This window comes from Coregonus clupeaformis, chromosome 27 (assembly GCF_020615455.1).
Source record: "Coregonus clupeaformis isolate EN_2021a chromosome 27, ASM2061545v1, whole genome shotgun sequence".
NCBI lineage: Eukaryota > Metazoa > Chordata > Actinopteri > Salmoniformes > Salmonidae > Coregonus > Coregonus clupeaformis.
In genome coordinates this window covers 22,622,290-22,640,161 of record NC_059218.1, presented here as the reverse complement: position 1 = coordinate 22,640,161, position 17,872 = coordinate 22,622,290, and the positions used below count along the sequence as shown (strand labels likewise).

General features: G+C 44.9%; 1 protein-coding gene across 3 annotated transcripts; it reads left to right on the top strand.

Annotated features, from left to right (window-relative positions):
- Window positions 1-2,017: 2,017 nt before the first annotated feature.
- LOC121542201 (mediator of RNA polymerase II transcription subunit 15) lies at window positions 2,018-16,437 on the top strand. Of its 3 annotated transcripts, none has more exons than XM_045208078.1 (18): window positions 2,018-2,132; window positions 2,670-2,757; window positions 4,403-4,454; window positions 4,560-4,583; window positions 4,708-4,872; window positions 5,305-5,612; window positions 6,554-6,895; window positions 7,109-7,207; window positions 8,788-8,898; window positions 9,466-9,590; window positions 9,740-9,870; window positions 10,151-10,285; window positions 10,371-10,434; window positions 10,531-10,597; window positions 10,782-10,942; window positions 11,199-11,365; window positions 14,055-14,153; window positions 16,192-16,437. In XM_045208078.1, exons 1-18 carry the CDS (start codon window positions 2,056-2,058, stop codon window positions 16,326-16,328), a joined length of 2,352 nt encoding a protein of 783 aa, XP_045064013.1. In that variant the 5' UTR covers window positions 2,018-2,055; the 3' UTR covers window positions 16,329-16,437. The 3 variants fall into 3 exon arrangements, with proteins under 3 accessions (XP_045064013.1, XP_045064012.1, XP_045064011.1); XM_045208077.1 differs by having other exon boundaries at window positions 5,302-5,612; window positions 9,743-9,870; XM_045208076.1 differs by having other exon boundaries at window positions 5,302-5,612.
- Window positions 16,438-17,872: the final 1,435 nt, after the last annotated feature.

The following is a 17,872-nucleotide window of genomic DNA, read 5'->3' as shown; positions in this document are numbered from 1 at the left end:
CTCTAAGTGCCTGAAAAACCCCACTGATGATGAGTGGAGGTAAAAACAGGTTCTTAGCCTACCTACACCCAATCATGTTGACCACATAGGAGGACATCATTATGTCCAAATCATAGGAGGACCTTGATGGTTAACCTTTAAACAAATGTATAGTTTTTAAATGGGCTGTGATTCAGAAGGCAATTTGTGCTTCAAGTATAGGGTCCTGCTAGATGATTAGCCTAGTGTACGCTATTCAGTCTACACATAATTCAAGAATAGATGTCCCCACCAGCATATTTCCCTATTTTCAATTCCTGTCGATCCTCAACTTCCCCTCAATTCAAGCTCCTCTGAAGTGTCATCTGGCATAGAACCGTGACACATCAACTTGGGCCTCCCCACACTCAGCCTTCTATTCTGAAAGGGACAAGATGCATTTGAATGCAGGAAACATTGCCACCCAAAACCCTGCCATAAACCATAATGAAAATGAATACATGCATGGCATTAGGACTAGCATTAGCATGAGAGGTTGTTTTGTAGATTTTGTGAGGCAACCATAACATTTGGCCACATTCAGTTTCTATCTTGCTCTCTTGGTTTGGAAATAGAAGAGTTTTCAGAGTACATACCTCTTGAGACTGCAGCTGGCACAGAGTTGGTCTCATCACTGCAACACAGTCTGAATGTTAATAGATTTGCACCCACTGATTCTTAAAGGCTAACGCCTGCCAATTCCTGCAAAGGCTCACTGGTTCAACAAATTGGATGAAAACAAATAGGAGTTTTTTTATGTGAATGTATAATATCTGCTGATTCCACAAATAGGCTACTTCACTGACCAAGGGGGAAATTAAATACCATATAGAAGGATTTACAGAATTTCTGTGAACCTACTGATTTATCTATAATTTCTGCATTATGGTTCCCCAAAAATGCCTTCTAAGTAATTTGTTTCATTTTCACTTGATTAACTTACAAACATGACTACAGAAGGGGTACGTGATGTTGGTGATGGGCAGAGCCTTCTATTGCAATAAAGGTCTTTGGTGATGGGGAATAAATGGGTCAGAATTACTCAAATTACGACTCCCACAGGAAGCAACACAAAGTAGGTTGTTAGGTTCAAGTGGGGGAAAAAAAACATACAAATGCCTCATCCAGGCATGACAGAAAATTCGGTAAAATCAATAAAAACACACAAAAAACAACAACTAATATGGCAGTGTTGGAAAGAAGGACAAAGATGGATAAACTGTAGGCCTATGCACATCAAAGTAAGACCGGTTTCTTTGTCCATTTAAAATACACTTCCCCTTTCAAATAAAAAATCACCCATTAAATACACTGTAATTTATATAAAAAATGTATGAATTAAGGCTATTTGGGTGATGCAATCTGTGTTTGTGTGACTGCTGGATTTCAGGACACTTTCTGGTTTCCTCGATTTCAACACCCTCTAGTGGGTAATGGAAACTAGTGGCGAGGTCACAGGATCCTGAAATAGATTCTGAATAGACTGAGGTCCCAGGAAGAGAGACTGAGTTAACATGGGTGAACATAATTAAATCATATACCACATTAACAAAACTATAGCTCCCATTACAGAATATTCCAATTACATGGCGATGCTTTGAAGCTGGTACTGCTGCTATCCCTGGAAAAAAATAATATTTATATATATTTAAAAAAAAAATCACCTCACTACATGTAAAACAATGCACGTCTAATTCCTCGTCTCACAGTTACATTGTACATCCTTGCAGTTCAAATGCACAGCCCCATGCAGACGCCTCACTTCATGTTGCAAAACAACTTAGACTAGAAAGCTTTGTAGACCCATGAAATTCATAGGCCTACTCCTAAAATTCCACCCACATTGAAATGATTAGTTTCCAGTCAAATATTAGCTTATCACATTAATCACTACTAAAATCAATCTAATCATTGTTGCAGATGTAGCAGCTCTTGAATGGATGGAAAATTTAAACCGGAAGTACGTTAATTTTTTCTGTTTATGCTTTTTGGTGCTGCATTCATTCAAAGCGTACATTTGCCGCTAGTCTGAAAACGATGTCTGCAATGGAGGTCCCAGGACCAGAAAGCGATTGGAGAAGCCCTGCATTCCGACAGAAAGTTGTTGCACAAATGTGAGACAATTTAGTTTTATTAAAACTGTTTGTAAACGTTGCGATATTTTAGTTACTCCGCTATTATCACGACAGTGGCTAGCTCACTACAGTTAGCCAGCTATTTTAGCTTATCGTTAGCTACGGAACATGCTTGAAATGAGGCCGTAAGCAATACATCATCGGGGTTGATACAGTTAGCTGCATGTTTTCTTATTTGACCATAAAAATGCTTGCCTTTTTTCTAGAAGTTTTGAGACTAACTAATTGGGCGTTCAGCTAAAGGTTAGCCAAACTAGCTGGCTAGCCAGCTAGCCTTTGCTATCGTTACTTCGCTTGCTATGTAACTAGCTAGGTAATGTTAGCTGGCTAGCTAGCAAGATGCTATGTACAGTCATTACAGACCCGGTGACATTCCTGCTTGGCCTCACTTAGAGTAAAATGCACTTCATCTGCCAGTAATATGATGTCACTGGAATGTGTGGTAGCAAAATACAGCAGGCAAAAATATATAATATCACAACATTCGTTTGATCTGAATCACTTTCTCTTTTTTAGTGAAGAGGCGATGAGAAAGGCTGGGACTGCACACACGAAGTCCAGCAATGAAATGGAGAACCATGTTTACGTCAAAGCCAAATCTAGAGTGAGTGAACATTTTTAATTTACACACACACCCAGTAACCTCATCATGGATCATCAGACAACACTCAGGAACATTGTATATGAGTAACTGGAATTATTGGTGAAGAATGACCATCTCTCATCTACACTGAACAAAAATATAAACGCAACATGCAACAATTTCAAAGATTTTACTGAGTTACAGTCCATATAAGGAAATCAGTCAATTGAAATAAATCCATTAGACCATAATCTATGGATTTCACATGGCTGGGAATACAGATATGCATCTGTTGGTCACAGATGCATAAAAAAAAGTAGGGGCGTGGATCAGAACCAGTATCTGGTGTGACAACCATTTGCCTCATGCAGCGCGACACATCTCCTTTGCATAGAATTGATCAAGCTGTTGATTGTGGCCTGTGGAATGTTGTCCCACTTCTCTTCAATGGCTATGCGAGGTTGCTGGATATTGGCGGGAACTGGAGCACACTTTTGTACATGGTGATCCAGAGCATCCCAAACATGCTCAATGGGTGATATGTCTGGTGAGTATGCAAGCCATGAAGAACTGGGACATTTTCAGCATCTAGGAATTGTGTACAGATCCTTGCGACATGGGTCCGTGCATTATCATGCTGAAACATGAGGTGATGGCGGCGGATGAATGGCACAACAATGTGCCTCAGGATCTCGTCACGGTATGTCTGTGCATTCAAATTGCCATTAATAAAATGCAATTGTGTTCGTTGTCCTTCGTTTATGCCTGCCCATACCATAACCCCACCGCCACCATGGGGCACTCTGTTCACAACGTTGACATCAGCAAACCGCTCGCCCACACGACACCATACACACTACACTGTCTGCCATCTACCCGGTACAGTTGAAACCGGGATTCATCCGTGAAGAGCACACTTTTCTAGCGTGCCAGTGACCATCGAAGGTGAGCATTGGCCCACTGAAGTCGGTTACGATGCTGAACTGCAGTCAGGTCAAGACCCTGGTGAGGACGACGAGCATGCAGATGAGCTTCCCTGAGGAGGTTTCTGACAGTTTGTGCAGAAATTCTTTGGTTGTGCAAACCCACTGCTTTATCAGCTGTCCGGATGGCTGGTCTCAGACGATCCCGCAGGTAAAGAAGCCGGATGTGGAGGTCCTGGACTGGTGTGGTCTGTGGTTGTGAGGTCGGTTGGACGTACTGCCGAATTCTCTAAAACAACGTTGGAGGCGGCTTATGGTAGAGAAATGAACATTAAATTATCTGACAACAGCTCCGGTGGACATCCCTGCAGTCAGCATGCCAATTGCACGCTCCCTCAACACTTGCGACATCTGTGGCATTGTGTTGTGACAACTGCACATTTTAGTAGTCTTTTATTGTCCCCAGCACAAGGTGCACCTGTGTAATGATCATGCTGTATAATCAGCTTCATGATATGCCACACCTGTCAGGTGGATGGATTATTTTGGCAAAGGAGAAATGCTCACTAACAGGGATGTAAACAAATTTGTGCACAAAGTATGCGAGAAATAAGCTTCTTGTGCATTTGGAAAATTTTTGGGATCTTTTATTTCAGCTCATGAAACATGGGACCAACTCTTTACATGTTGCATTTATATTTTTGTTCAGTATAATAATGGTGTTATTGTTTACTTCTGAACAGGAAGAATACTTGTCCCTGGTAGCAAGGTTGATCATTCACTTCAGAGACATTCGTAAGTACCCCACATCTGCAATGTAGGTCTAACTCTTGTTCATATTTTTCGAGACAACTATTCTGTAAAGTCGAGTTACGTAATGGTATATGTTTTGTTTTGCAGATAAAAAGGCACAAGGAGGTCTGGGTGAGTTGTGTTGTGATTTTGCAAAATATGTTTTCTATTACTAAAAGACATTCAGAAGAATATATATGTAGCTACTCATGCTGCTGCCCATGTGTCAATGTATATATTGTCTCCCCTCTTCCAGATCCCATGAATGCCCTGACAAATCTCACTGGTGTTCCAGGGGTTCCAGGGGGCATTGTCATGGGGCCTAGGCCACCTGGTGCGCCCATGGGTGGCATGGGGACCATGGGGCAGATGCAAATGGGTCAGCATGCAATGGCAGGTGTGGCTGGAAATCCTCAAGCGAGTGAGTGTATTTCTGAAGCTATTTAACTTTCTCACTTTATTCATGTTTATTTGAATGCTGCTGTCTGTTAGCCCACAGAAACAATTGGATCAGTAGCCTACTGGTCATGACATTTAGATTTTCGATCAGGGACCTCCAAACTAATATTCCTGTGTCCTCCATGAGGCTCAGAGTATGTGAGCAGAGATGAGTGGGAGCAGAGTGAGGAGCGGAGTGGGCACAATTTGACTGGAGCTGGGGAAAAGGACGTGGAGCGCTCTGTGTGCAATGAGCTGGATTTCGCACCGCTCAACTCGGCTCACAGACACTGCTCCGTACTCATATTTCTGTTTCCTCAGTAACGCTCAGGTGTAGGGCTTTTCTTCCAGGGCTTTCCCCAAGTTCTCAGATGGAGGATGTGTGTCTGTTTTGTCCACATCCTCCCTGTAGTAGGAGGTCCAGGGCAGATGCAGATGCAGCAGATTGCCCAGCAGCAGCAGTCCATTCAGTTCCAGCAGTTCCAGGCACAGCAGCAACAGACAGCCATGCAACAACAGCAACAGACGGCCATGCAGCAGCAGCAGCAGCAGCAGCAGACAGCAATGCAACAACAGACAGCCATACAGCAGCAGCAGTTTCAGGTCCAGCAGCAGCTGAAGCTGCAACAGTTACAGCAGCAACACCATCAGAACCAACAGCTCCAACAGCAGCACCAAAACCAGCAGCAGCAGCAGGCCCAAAACCAGCAACAACAGAACCAGGTATAACAGGGATGCAATACTTGTCAATTTCCGGCGATATTCGCCGTTTGGATCTCAGAATAGGTAATCCACGTGAATTGTGTAGATCTGTAAAAAATACTTTGGGGTGGGGGTCTGATAAAGTCGGCAGACGCAGAGTGTATCACCCATTGAGCTATACAAAACGAGCCGCGAACAGATCTTCTCCCTGTGATCACTACCTTCTCTCTCGAAATGAATGACTGAGCACAGAATGCATCCTTACACATCCTACAAATAGAATATCAGAGTTCAGAGCGTGATGTCAGATATGTCATGTCAGAATGAGTGCTTCATCCAATATCACGTGACAGCCGTGGGCAGCCAACCACATCCCCTAACAAGCCATTAGCCTACTCAGCTGCTTCTCTCTGTCCGTTCTTTCTGTGCATCTTCATCAGTTTTTAAATGTTATTTAGCTGTGATGGTGAGCTGGGGTGTGCAGACATTATTGGAGCGGCATGCAGCGCAAGTGAAGTGGATACGCATCTTTTCATTTCGCCTCTTAGTGCCAGGGCCATAGAGGGAAAAAAACGGAGCATGAGTTTGTAGCCCAAACCACTCAAATTACTGGAGCTACCTTCTCCCCTTTCTACCGCAAATTGGCACACATTTTATATAATTTTATAAACCATGTCGCGGGCCGATGTAAACTACTCATGTGCCGCACGTTTTTGGATGGATAACAAGTTACTTGGCCTGGTATCACATCTTTAGTAAAATGTTGGTATTGTGACAATTATTTTCACCTTTGGGCCCTCACCAGTTTGCGTCCCTGTATAAGCTCAAAAGCCCCACCATGATAGCATGCCTAGATGTATATTAAAAGCTAACAGAGACATACAGAAGGCAGTTAAATTGGTTGATCTTTTAATAATCTGTATCTTTAAGTATTTACACACCCTCCCCATCTCTCTCTTCAGATGCACCCATCAAGGCTCCAGCAACAACAGCAGATAGTTCAGTTACAACTCCAACAGCAGCATGCACAGGCCCAAGCACAGGCCCAAGCACAAGCCCAGGCGCAGGCCCAAGCACAAGCCCAGGCGCAGTCCATCCAGCACATGGTCCAGCAGCAGCAGCAACAACAACAGCAACAGGTTCAGGCCCAGTCTCAGCCCCAGGCGGCCCAGCTACCCCCCCACTCCCAGCAGCAGCAGGGCATGGTGCCCCAGTCTCTGGCTGGGCAGATGACCCCCACACAGCACGTGCCCATCAGCTCGCTCAGTCAGCAGCAGCAACAGCTCAAGATCCAAGCCTTGCAGGTAAAGCAGAGGTGGTGTTATGGAAAAATATTAACCTTAAGTTTAGTTCACCCTCTGTAGAATAGTGGTGACCTTTTGTTGTCCACTCTAAATTCATAATCTATAGTCTCTGGGATAACACACCTATTCCAGTATCTTTTTTTACACACCCCTCTGCTTGCTTTCTTCCCTATGTGTGTGTATGTGCTGTGTGTTCTTTGTGTGTGTGGCCAGGCTAGAGCGATGCAACAGCAGCAGCAGCAGCAGCAGGCAGCGCAGCAAGCCCAACAGGCTGCGGCTCAGGCCCAGCTAGCTGCAGCAGTACCTGGACAGGTAAGAGCACAGCACTGCAAGTTGGTGTGTAGTGGGACTGATTGACTGACTGGGGACTGCCACTTGTCACTGAGCCTGGCCTGGTGTGAGTGCATGCTTTCAGATTTACCCCTTTGGAATTTCAACAGTTTATTTAATTTTGTGTCGCAAGCTCTTCTGTTGATGTCAAATGACTTGAGGAAGACGAAGGATATTTTTCTGTGCTGCCTGTTGCCATACTTATGCTACTGCCATAGCCAGGAGGTAATAGTTCTTGTTTTATAGCTCCACATTACCTACAGAGAGTTACGTTTGCATCTATTCTTATAATTGCAACATTGCTGCTTGATGGCTCAGGGGTTCTTTGGTTTGAACTGAATGATGAGTCTCCTACGTAACCCAGGAAATCAATTTAGTTTGTTGTCATTTGCATATGATGTTTTCTGAGAATTCCCTGATAGGCTTGGTACTCCTCCTGTCTCTATCGCTTCCAATCAAAATAGGGATGGAGCTAGGATTCACTTCCACAAGCCACTTCCCCCATCCCTTTCTTCTCTACCAAACTAGAACTCACCCAGACCTCTTCACCCCACCGCTACTTCTCCCTATTGCAAATCCCTGGAAGTGTGCAGCTGCGTTTCTCAGAATGAAACCCACGGGTGGGCTGCTGAGATAAAATAAAGTTTATCTACCAGAGGATGTCTCTTTATTGTACCTCAGAGCTACGTTAGAATGTCTTGTTCCTGCTCCATGCATGTGTGTTGTTCATGCAGTGAATGCTGCAACTGCATGCCTACTCTGCCCTGCAAACCAATCATATTATTTAACTCGGCTGCTGCATCTACCAGCTCTACTGTTACTGTAGATGCAAATACATGGCATCATCAATCATTGAAGTGCCCCCCCACTCACTCATCCAATTGACCAATAGATACGGTTTGGGAAATTACTGCCAAGCCTCCTACTGGGGGTACCAATGGGGTTCCATCATTGGCGGCTATTCAAAATGCAATACCTATCTATGCAACCGTCGTTTGATAAAACAATTTAAATAGTTTCCAGACTAGAAACAATGTCTAAAAAATTAATAATAATCTAAATGGGTATTTTGAGATTAATATTAATAGCTTTAATGTTGAATAAATTAATGTTGAATAATTTTGTAACCAAATATTGTGATCTATGTTATTTCTAGTCAGTTGACAATATTTACCTATTGTACTTAGCTAAGCCATTTAAATAACTGTCATACCACTGCGTGGTTTGGCCTTGTGATTAAAGAGGAGAGGGAGCATGTTCATCACTGTTGTCATGGCAACCATTTGTTCTGTGCCCTCTGACCCCGGAGACAGGGTCACACGCTTGGCAACGCTGTCTCTCTCACCAGGGTTTTAAGATATGACTGTAACTGTGGGTCTGTTTGATGTGCATGCATGTGTTTGTGCATGTCTGCTTGTGTAATGTACCTTACAAGTCTTGCTCCTGGGTGAGTGCATTCATATGTCTGAATGCATTTTATGTGCGTGCATGTGCATCTCCGCTGATGCATTGCATTTCTTGTTTTGCTTGTGACATGTATGTTGTCCCCTCTGTCCTCCAAGATGATGATGCCCCGCCCTGGGATGCAAATTCCACCCCGGTTGCCCCGCGCTGCCCCGAACCCTGCCATACCTCCAAACTCTGCTGCCATGGGAGGACAGCAAATGCCACAGGTATTTACGCCAGGGTAGAGCGAGCAGGCGGTGTTCCTACTCTGACCCTGACCCGACCCTCATGGTGACACCACCTCACCTAAAACCGTGTCCCTCTGGTGTGCTTCCTTATGCCAACCCTCATCCCTCAGTGCAGCCCTCAAATCTGCTCCCCATTCTACCCAAACCTCCTCTTCTGCTCCTTATACAGACCAGTGGAATTGATAGTAAACATCAGTTCTCATGCTCAGTATAGAGTTGTATGTGGATTCACGGAAAGAGAGTTGGACCTTCTACAAGCAGGTTCCCATTTGGAATCCATTAAGGGTAGGCCTATAGATGTGATTGGAAATGCAATGGATTATTTTGCTCAGTGTAAGGGCATCTGGCCAGTATTCATTGTGTATGGTAAGTACCAATAAGACACTAAAGTATTTTCTTCCTGTCTTCCTCAGTAGGCACTCAGGCCCTGGTCGGTGTAATGGCTGAGGATTGTGATGTCATGAAGGAGGTTTTTCCCCCCTGCTATCTAGGTTGGATGGTTCGTCTGGTGTGAGCCCCCCTCTTTTCTTTTCACCCCCTCCGTAGGTTCAGCAGCACCAGATGATGTCATCGCCCTCGCCGGTACAAGTGCAGACCCCCCAGTCCATGCCCCCCCCTCCCCAGCCACAGCCATCCCCACAGCCCCCATCCTCCCAGCCCAACTCAGTCAGGTGAGCAAAGATGACAAGCCCACTCTCACTTCATGTAGCGCTCTTATTGACTTGAATATGGCATTCTAAAGTTTTATTTCAGGTCTAGTCTTGAAATGGAATGACATTCTCTGGTGTCAACTCTGAACCTGTATTGTGTTTCTTCACAGCAGTTCTGGTCCCACACCGTCGCCAGGTAGCTTCCAGCCTAGCCCGTCCCCCCAGCCCTCGCATAGCCCAGCCACCGCACGCACCCCCCAGAACTATAGCGTCCCCTCCCCAGGACCCCTCAACACCCCAGGTACTGTCCCAGCTCCTCACTGGAGCAGAGGTCGGGGCCTAAGCCCCTATATCTCATACCTCACATCTGATTGTTTTCCTTACTATAGTTTACATTCTTAATCGGCTTTATGTAGGATTTAAATTTGTCTGGAACCTCTTAATTTTCTATTTGCATTCTATGCCAAATATTGGAAGACCAATCATGCCTTTTCCCTGTGTCCCCAAGACTATGTAAACACATATTAAATGTACATGAGGATTCTAATTGTTGTCCCATGTGGTTGTCTGGTGATGTGTAGGGAACCCCAGTTCAGTGATGAGTCCATCCGGGGCCAATCAGCTGGAGGACCAGCAGTACATGGAGAAACTCAAACAGCTCTCCAAATACATCGAGCCACTGCGCAGGATGATCAACAAGATAGACAAAAACGAAGGTATGCCCTCACGCCATGCTCTTTCTTACTTTTCTGTCCCCTCTTGGCTGTTCCCACTCACTAAAGGAGTTTGTGTTCCCAACAGATAGGAAAAAGGACCTGAGTAAGATGAAGAGCCTGCTGAACATTCTCACTGACCCCAACACAAGGTAAAATAATAAGTGTGTTGCTTATGTGTGTCAGTGTCCATCCATGTTTTTCTCAGCAATGGTTATTGAAGGACATCTCCTCTCCCGGACTTGCAGGTGCCCTCTCAGAACCTTACAGAAGTGTGAGATAGCACTGGAGAAACTGAAGAATGATATGGCTGTGGTAAGCGTGAGACCACTTTTTAAAATCCTGTTGATTATCTTTGTGCTGTTCTATTGCTCCTTGGTTCTCAATCTCTTTCTGTTGTGAGTTCATAAATGTTACCCATTGAATGTGAATCGTCAGCAATTTAACAAAACGTTTGTCTATTTGCTAATTAACTGACTTTTTGCTAAACCTGTTCTAGCCGACGCCACCCCCTCCACCTGTGCCCTGCACCAAGCAGCAGTACCTGTGCCAGCCACTCTTGGATGCCGTCATGGCAAACATCCGCTCGCCTGTCTTCAACCATTCCCTGTACCGTACCTTCGCCCCAGCCATGACAGCCATCCACGGGCCGCCCATCACGTGAGTTTACCCAAACCACTCCTTCATGTCCAGAAACACTACACTTTAGATCAGGGTAGGAAAGTATTTTTCCCCCCTCAGCTTATTTTCGACTGGCATTTTGGAGCAACTCTGCTTCAGATCTGTCCACCACTCTGTTGTTGATACAAGACCATCTTCATTTCCTACAGTACATATAGAAAGTGTGTTAAGAGTACAGTAGCAATGGACTCACTGTCATCTGACACCCATCTTTATTCTCTCCTCCACTCCACAGGGGCCCCATCATCGCGGCCCGGAAGAGGAAACACGAGGAGGATGAACGTCAAACCATCCCCAACATCCTGCAGGGAGAGGTGGCCCGTCTTAATGCCAAGTTCCTGGTCAACCTGGACCCCTCGTTCTGCAGTAACAACGGCACTGTGCACCTCATCTGTAAACTAGGTGAGTTAAGGGCTGAGGTAGGCAACTAGATTCAGTTGCGGGCCGATTTTTGTTGGAGCAGATGGTCGGGGGGGCGATTCATAATCATTTGTACACTGCAAATTATTTTATCGAACCTTTATTTAACTAGCCAAGTCAGTTAACAACAAATTCTTATTTTAAATGACGGCCTACCGAAAGGCCTCATCTGGGGATAGGGGCTGGGATTAAAAGTATAGGACAAAACCCACATCATGGCAAGAGAGACACCACAACACTACATAAAGAGAGACCTAAGACAACAACACAGCATGGCAGCAACACATGACAACACAGCATGGTACCAACACATGACAACACTGTAGCAACACAACATGGCAGCAGCACAACATGGTAGCAGCACAAAACATGGTACAAACATTATTGGGCACAGACAACACCACAAAGTGCAAGAAGGTAGAGACAACAATGCATCACGCAAAGCAGCCACAAGTGTCAGTAAGAGTGTCCATGATTGAGTCTTTGAATGAAGAGATGGAAATAAAACTGTCCAGTTTGAGTGTTCTTTTGCAGCTCGTTCCAGTCGCTAGCTGCAGCGAACTGAAAAGAGGAGCGACACAGGGATGTGTGTGCTTTGGGGACCTTTAACAGAATGTGACTGGCAGAATGGGTTTTGTATGAGGAGGATGAGGGTTGCAGTAGGTATCTCAGATAGGAAGGAGCATTGGTGGCAAATCTGATAGCCAAATGGAAAGAACATCTAGCCACTTGAGAGCACCCTTACCTGCCGATCTATAAATTAAGTATCCGTAATCTAGCATGGGTAGGATGGTCATCTGAATCAGGGTTCGTTTGGCAGCTGGAGTGAAAGAGGAGCGATTACGATAGAGGAAACCAAGATTTAACCTAATCTAGATTTAACCTTAGCCTGCAGCTTGGATATGTGCTGAGAGAGTGTACCGTCTAGCCATACTCCCAAGTACTAAACCCTCAGATGTAGTAATCACACTGGTGGGGAGAGGGAAATTCTACTTACCGAACCACATGATCTTTGTTTTGGAGGTGTTCAGAACAAGGTTAAGGGCAGAGAAAGCTTGTTGGACACTTAGACATTTTTGTTTTAGAGCGTTTAACACAAAATCCGGGGAGGGGCCAGCGGAGTATAAGACTGTAACATCTGCATATAAATGCATGAGAGAGCTTCCTACTACCTGAGCTATGTTGTTGATGTAAATTGAGAAGAGCGTTGGGCCTAGGATCGAGCCTTGGGGTACTCCCTTGGTGACAGGCAGTGGAACGTAGGTGTTCTGACTTTTGTGATGTCACGAGAGGCTGTGTCCTGGAGGGACGTTACATCCCCCTGAGGTGGCTGCAAACCCAGACAGCTATGGCTCCATCTGCTGGTATGGTCGGGAACTCCACCCCTCTATGGCCAATCTTCCCACGCAGCTGAAACAAATGAGGAGCTGATGAGCTGAAGGTTTGGGAAGGGAAGAGACACAGTCTCCAACCTGGGCTCTCTGGAGGACAAGAGTGCTGCACGTCCACTTCCATGAGGAATATAAGGATTTGGAGATACTTACCTTTGGGAAATACTCACCTTTGGATATATGCCCCTGTGGAAATACGTGAGAGACATTTGGAAGGACTTTTTGCTGGGTTGGCCACTAGCTGCAACGTGGACTACAGTAAGGCTGGGGAAAAGTTATCTGAGCGAGTGAGAATTATGACTTTGGATGGGGAAGAGACATCCCTGAACTGTTAACCCTTAAAGAGCCACAAGAGAACAGAATTTTGTTATATTTTCGTTAATTTCCCAAGACCTATAATAAAATCCTTGGTTTGTTTGAACCTTGTCTCCTTGCACTACTTGAGCAACCCCGCTGAAAGCTGTGTAGCCTCTCGTGACGTCACACTTTATACACTGCACTCTTTGAGAGAGGTAGTTAGCAAACCAGGCCAAAGACCCCTCAGAGACACCAATACTCCTTAGCCGGCCCACAAGAATGGAATGGTCTACCGTATCAAAAGCTTTGGCCAAGTCAATAAAAATAGCAGCACAACATTGCTTAGAATCAATGGCAATGGTGACATCATTTAGGACCTTTAAGGTTGCAGTGACACATCCATAACCTGAACGGAAACCAGATTGCATACCAGAGAGAATTCTGTAGACATCAAGAAAGCCAGTCAGTTGATTATTTACAAGTTTTTCCAACACTTTTGATAAACAGGGCAAAATAGAAATTGGCCTATAACAGTTAGGATCAATTTGATCTCCCTCTCTAAATAAAGGACGCACCATGGCTGCCTTCCAAGCAATGGGAACCTCCCCAGAGAGGAGAGACAGGCTCGGCGATGATAGGGGCTGCAACCGTAAAGAAGAAAGGATCTAAACCATCTGACCCAGATGTTTTTTTGGGGTGAAGTATAAGGAGCTCCTTTAGCACCTCAGACTCAGTGACCGCCTGCAAGGAGAAACTTTGTAGCGGGGCAGGGGAAAAAGAGAGAGGAGCATCGGGGTTAGTCACATTAGAAGGGCTGGGAGATGAGGAAATGATGGGCAAGAAGGCATGGCTGAGTCAATAATCACTTGCGGGCCAACCCCTGGTGTAGGGCATTGAGACGAAGGCCGGGGGAAATCACACTATTCTTCCTCAAATATAAAATGAATTGATGTCTGACGTTATTCCCTGCTTCTCTCTTCCAGATGACAAGAACCTGCCAAGTGTGCCTCCTCTCCAGCTCAGCATCCCTGCAGACTACCCAGACCAGAGCCCTCAGTGGGCAGACGACGGGCAAGTGTATGGTAAGAGACACTGGCTTTCTCTGTACCCATACAGTGCATTCGGAAATATTCAGACCCCTTGACCTTTTCCACATTGTTAGGTTACAGCCTTATTCTAAAATGGATTTTAAAATAATAATAATCATGAATCTACACACAATATCCCATAATGACAAAGCGAAAACAGGTTTTTAGACATTTTAAAATGTATTAAAAATAAAAAACGATACCTTATTTACGTAAGCATTCAGACCCTTTGCTATGAGACTCGAAATTGAGCTCAGGGTCATCCTGTTTCCATTGATCATCCTTGAGATGTTTCTACAACTTGATTGGAGTCCACCTGTAGTAAATTCAATTGATTGGACATGATTTGGAAAGGCACACACCTGTCTATATAAGGTCCCACAGTTGACAGTGCATGTCAGAGCAAAAAACAAACCATGAGGTGGAAGGAATTGTCCGTAGAGCTCCGAGACAGGATTGTGTCGAGGCACAGATCTGGGGAAGGGTCCCAAAAAATGTCTGCAGCATTGAAGGTCCCCAAGAACAGTGGCCTCCATCATTCTTAAATGGAATAAGTTTGGAACCACCAAGACTCTTCCTAGAGCTGGCCCCCGGCCAAACTGAGCAATCGGGGGAGAAGGACCTTGGTCAGGGAGGTGACCAAGAACCCGATGGTCACTCTGACAGAGCTCCAGAGTTCCTCTGTGGAGATGGGAGAACCATTACATTTACATTTGAGTCATTTAGCAGACGCTCTTATCCAGAGCGACTTACAGTTAGTGCATACATTATTTTTTTATTTTTCATACTGGCCCCCCGTGGGAATCGAACAGACAAGCCTGGCGTTGCAAACGCCATGCTCTACCAACTGAGCTACATCCCTGCCGGCCATTCCCTCCCCTGGACAACGCTGGGCCAATTGTGCGCCGCCCCCATCTCTGCAGCACTCACCAATCAGGCCTTTATGGTAGACTGGCCAGACAGAAGCCACTCCTCAGTAAAAGGCACATGACAGCCCACTTGGAGTTTGCCAAAAGGCACCTAAAAGACTCTCAGACCATGAGAAACAAGATTCTTTGGTCTGATGAAACCAAGATTGAACTCTGGCCTGAATGCCAAGCGTCACATCTGGAGGAAACCTGGCACCATCCCTATGGTGAAGCATGGTGGTGGCAGCATCATGCTGTGGGGGTGTTTTTTAGCGGCAGGGATTGGGAGACTAGTCAGGATCAAGGGAAAGATGAACGGAGCAAAGTACAGAGAGATCCTTACTGAAAACCTGCTCCAGAGCGCTCAGGACCTCAGACTAGGGCAAAGGTTCACCTTCCAACAGGACAACGACCCTAAGCACACAGCCAAGACAACGCAGGAGTGGCTTCGGGACAAGTCTCTGAATGTCCTTGAGTGGCCCAGCCAGAGACCGGACCTGAACCCGATCTAACATCTCTGGAAAGACCTGAAAATAGCTGTGTAGCGACGCTCCCCATCCAACCTGACATAGCTTGAGAGGATCTGCAGAGAAGAATGGGAGAAACTCCCCAAATACAGGTGTGCCAAGCTTGTAGCGTCATACTCAAGACGACTCAAGACTGTAATCGCTGCCAAAGGTGCTTCAACAAAGTACTGAGTAAAGGGTCTGAATACTTATGTAAATGTGATATTTGCAAAAATGTCCAAACCTGTTTTTGCTTTGTCATTATGGGGTATTGTGTGTAGATTGAGTGGGGAAAAACTATTAAATCAATTTTAGAATAAGGCTGTAACGTAACTAATTGTGGAAAAAGTCAAGGGGTCTGAATACTTTCCGAATGCACTATACATACACCACTATGGAGCCTGTTTTAGTCAAATGTACTCTACTTTAACTTTGGGTGTAATGGAAAAAGTAGCCCAACATTACCTTGACAGTTTAAAATGTTACAAATAAAATGTTCAGCAAAACAACACATTTTTTAAAACCTTTTTTAAATTATAATATTTTTACCTAGTCTTTCAGGTTTCAATGCATTTTCGAGTTGATTTATGCATCACTTTGTCTTCCTCTACTCTCCAGGTGCCAACCCCTTCCTACAAAACGTTCACAGAAACATGACCTCCAAGCTCCTACAGCTCCCAGACAAGCACTCAGTGACTGCACTGCTCAATACTTGGGCCCAGAGTGTCAGACAAGCCTGTCTTTCTGCAGCATAGACAAGAGGCTCACCTCACCTGTCCATCAAACCTCTGCTGGATACAACACAATTTATCACCAAGATTGCAAACTGGAAGGAGTGGGCTACCTCTCCTTGGAGCACCAGCTCTCCCCTACCACTAGGGTGTGCTGCTGAGGGTTCTACACAAACTGTATTATGAGAAGGTCCATTCGGGATGAGTTCTGTAAAGAATTTTGAGTTGAGAAAATGTATAACCAATAACTGAACACGTTGCGGTGTAAAGATTTGAAGTGTGTGTATATATATACTCCTAAGGGATTTTGTTTTTTTTGTTATCATGAATAAAAACTTTTCTGTTTACCTGTGTGTTCATTAACTTAGATACAGGTAACTTCCAAAATAAAGGGAATACTTCAGTAAATGAGGGATACAAAGTATATTGAAAACAGGTGCTTCCACACAGGTGTTGTTCCTGAGTTAATTAAGCAATTAACGTCCCATCATGCTTAGGGTCGTGTATAAAAATGCCCAGTAGCACAATAATGTCTAGAAGTGATCTGACTTGGAAAGAGGGGTCTCAGAGGATTATAGGGGGTTTAAATGGTGTGTCTGTCACCAAATCTTAACACAATTGAACACTTATGGGAGATTCTGGAGCAGCGCCTGAGACTGTTTTTTCCACCACCATCAACAAAACACCAAATGATGAATTTTCAAAAAATCGACTATTGACAAATCTAGCGACTTTTTCTGGTGTTTTTGGAGACTCTGACGTGAAAGCACGTATCGTTCTTACTCTTCTCAACGAGCAGCGGGTGCTGCCGTGGGCCCCACCACAGTCCCAAAGCACTCACAGGCAGCCGAGTCATTGAGCAGCAGTCCCTCCCAGCTGCAGTCAGAGCAGGAGACGTTCACCCCTATGCGTCCAGACTGCAAATGAATCGAGCATGCAGGAAGCCGCCGCTGGCTGATCCCGCCCTGGCTTACATTCAGGGTGGGATGTAAATATAAAACATTTTTAAAAAACAAGAATCGACAGAAGAAAATTAATTTGTAGTTCTAAACATATTTAGGGTGTTTTTTTACTCACTTTTTGTCTCTCCCACGAGGTTATTCCTCTCTCCTACAGCATCCATCACAATTACATGCACATGGCGAATTAGGTGATGACGTCATTTAGCGACTTCTAGTGACTCTTAAGACAGCCAATAACTGCTTTCCTTACTGAGGAGTTGGCAACACTGACTGGTGTTTCCTTTATTTAGGCAGTTACCTGTACATCCATAATTTCTTATAAGATGAAATACAACTAACTTGACCAACCTACCAACAACGGCACAACAAAATACGTTTAATAGGGAGAAATATAAATTTATGTACATTGAAACTTAAACTTTATAAGTGGTAATTTACTGGAAGTCCTTCAATGGCCATGATGGGAGTCGGTACTGATGTTCGTGAAAGAGGCTTAGGTTAGTACTGGCTGGGCCTGCTGTACTATTGGTCCCTCAATGCATTGGTCTCCTCAGCCTGATCCTCTGTACAGCCTGGCATTCCTTTCTGCGATTCCTGAGTTCAGGC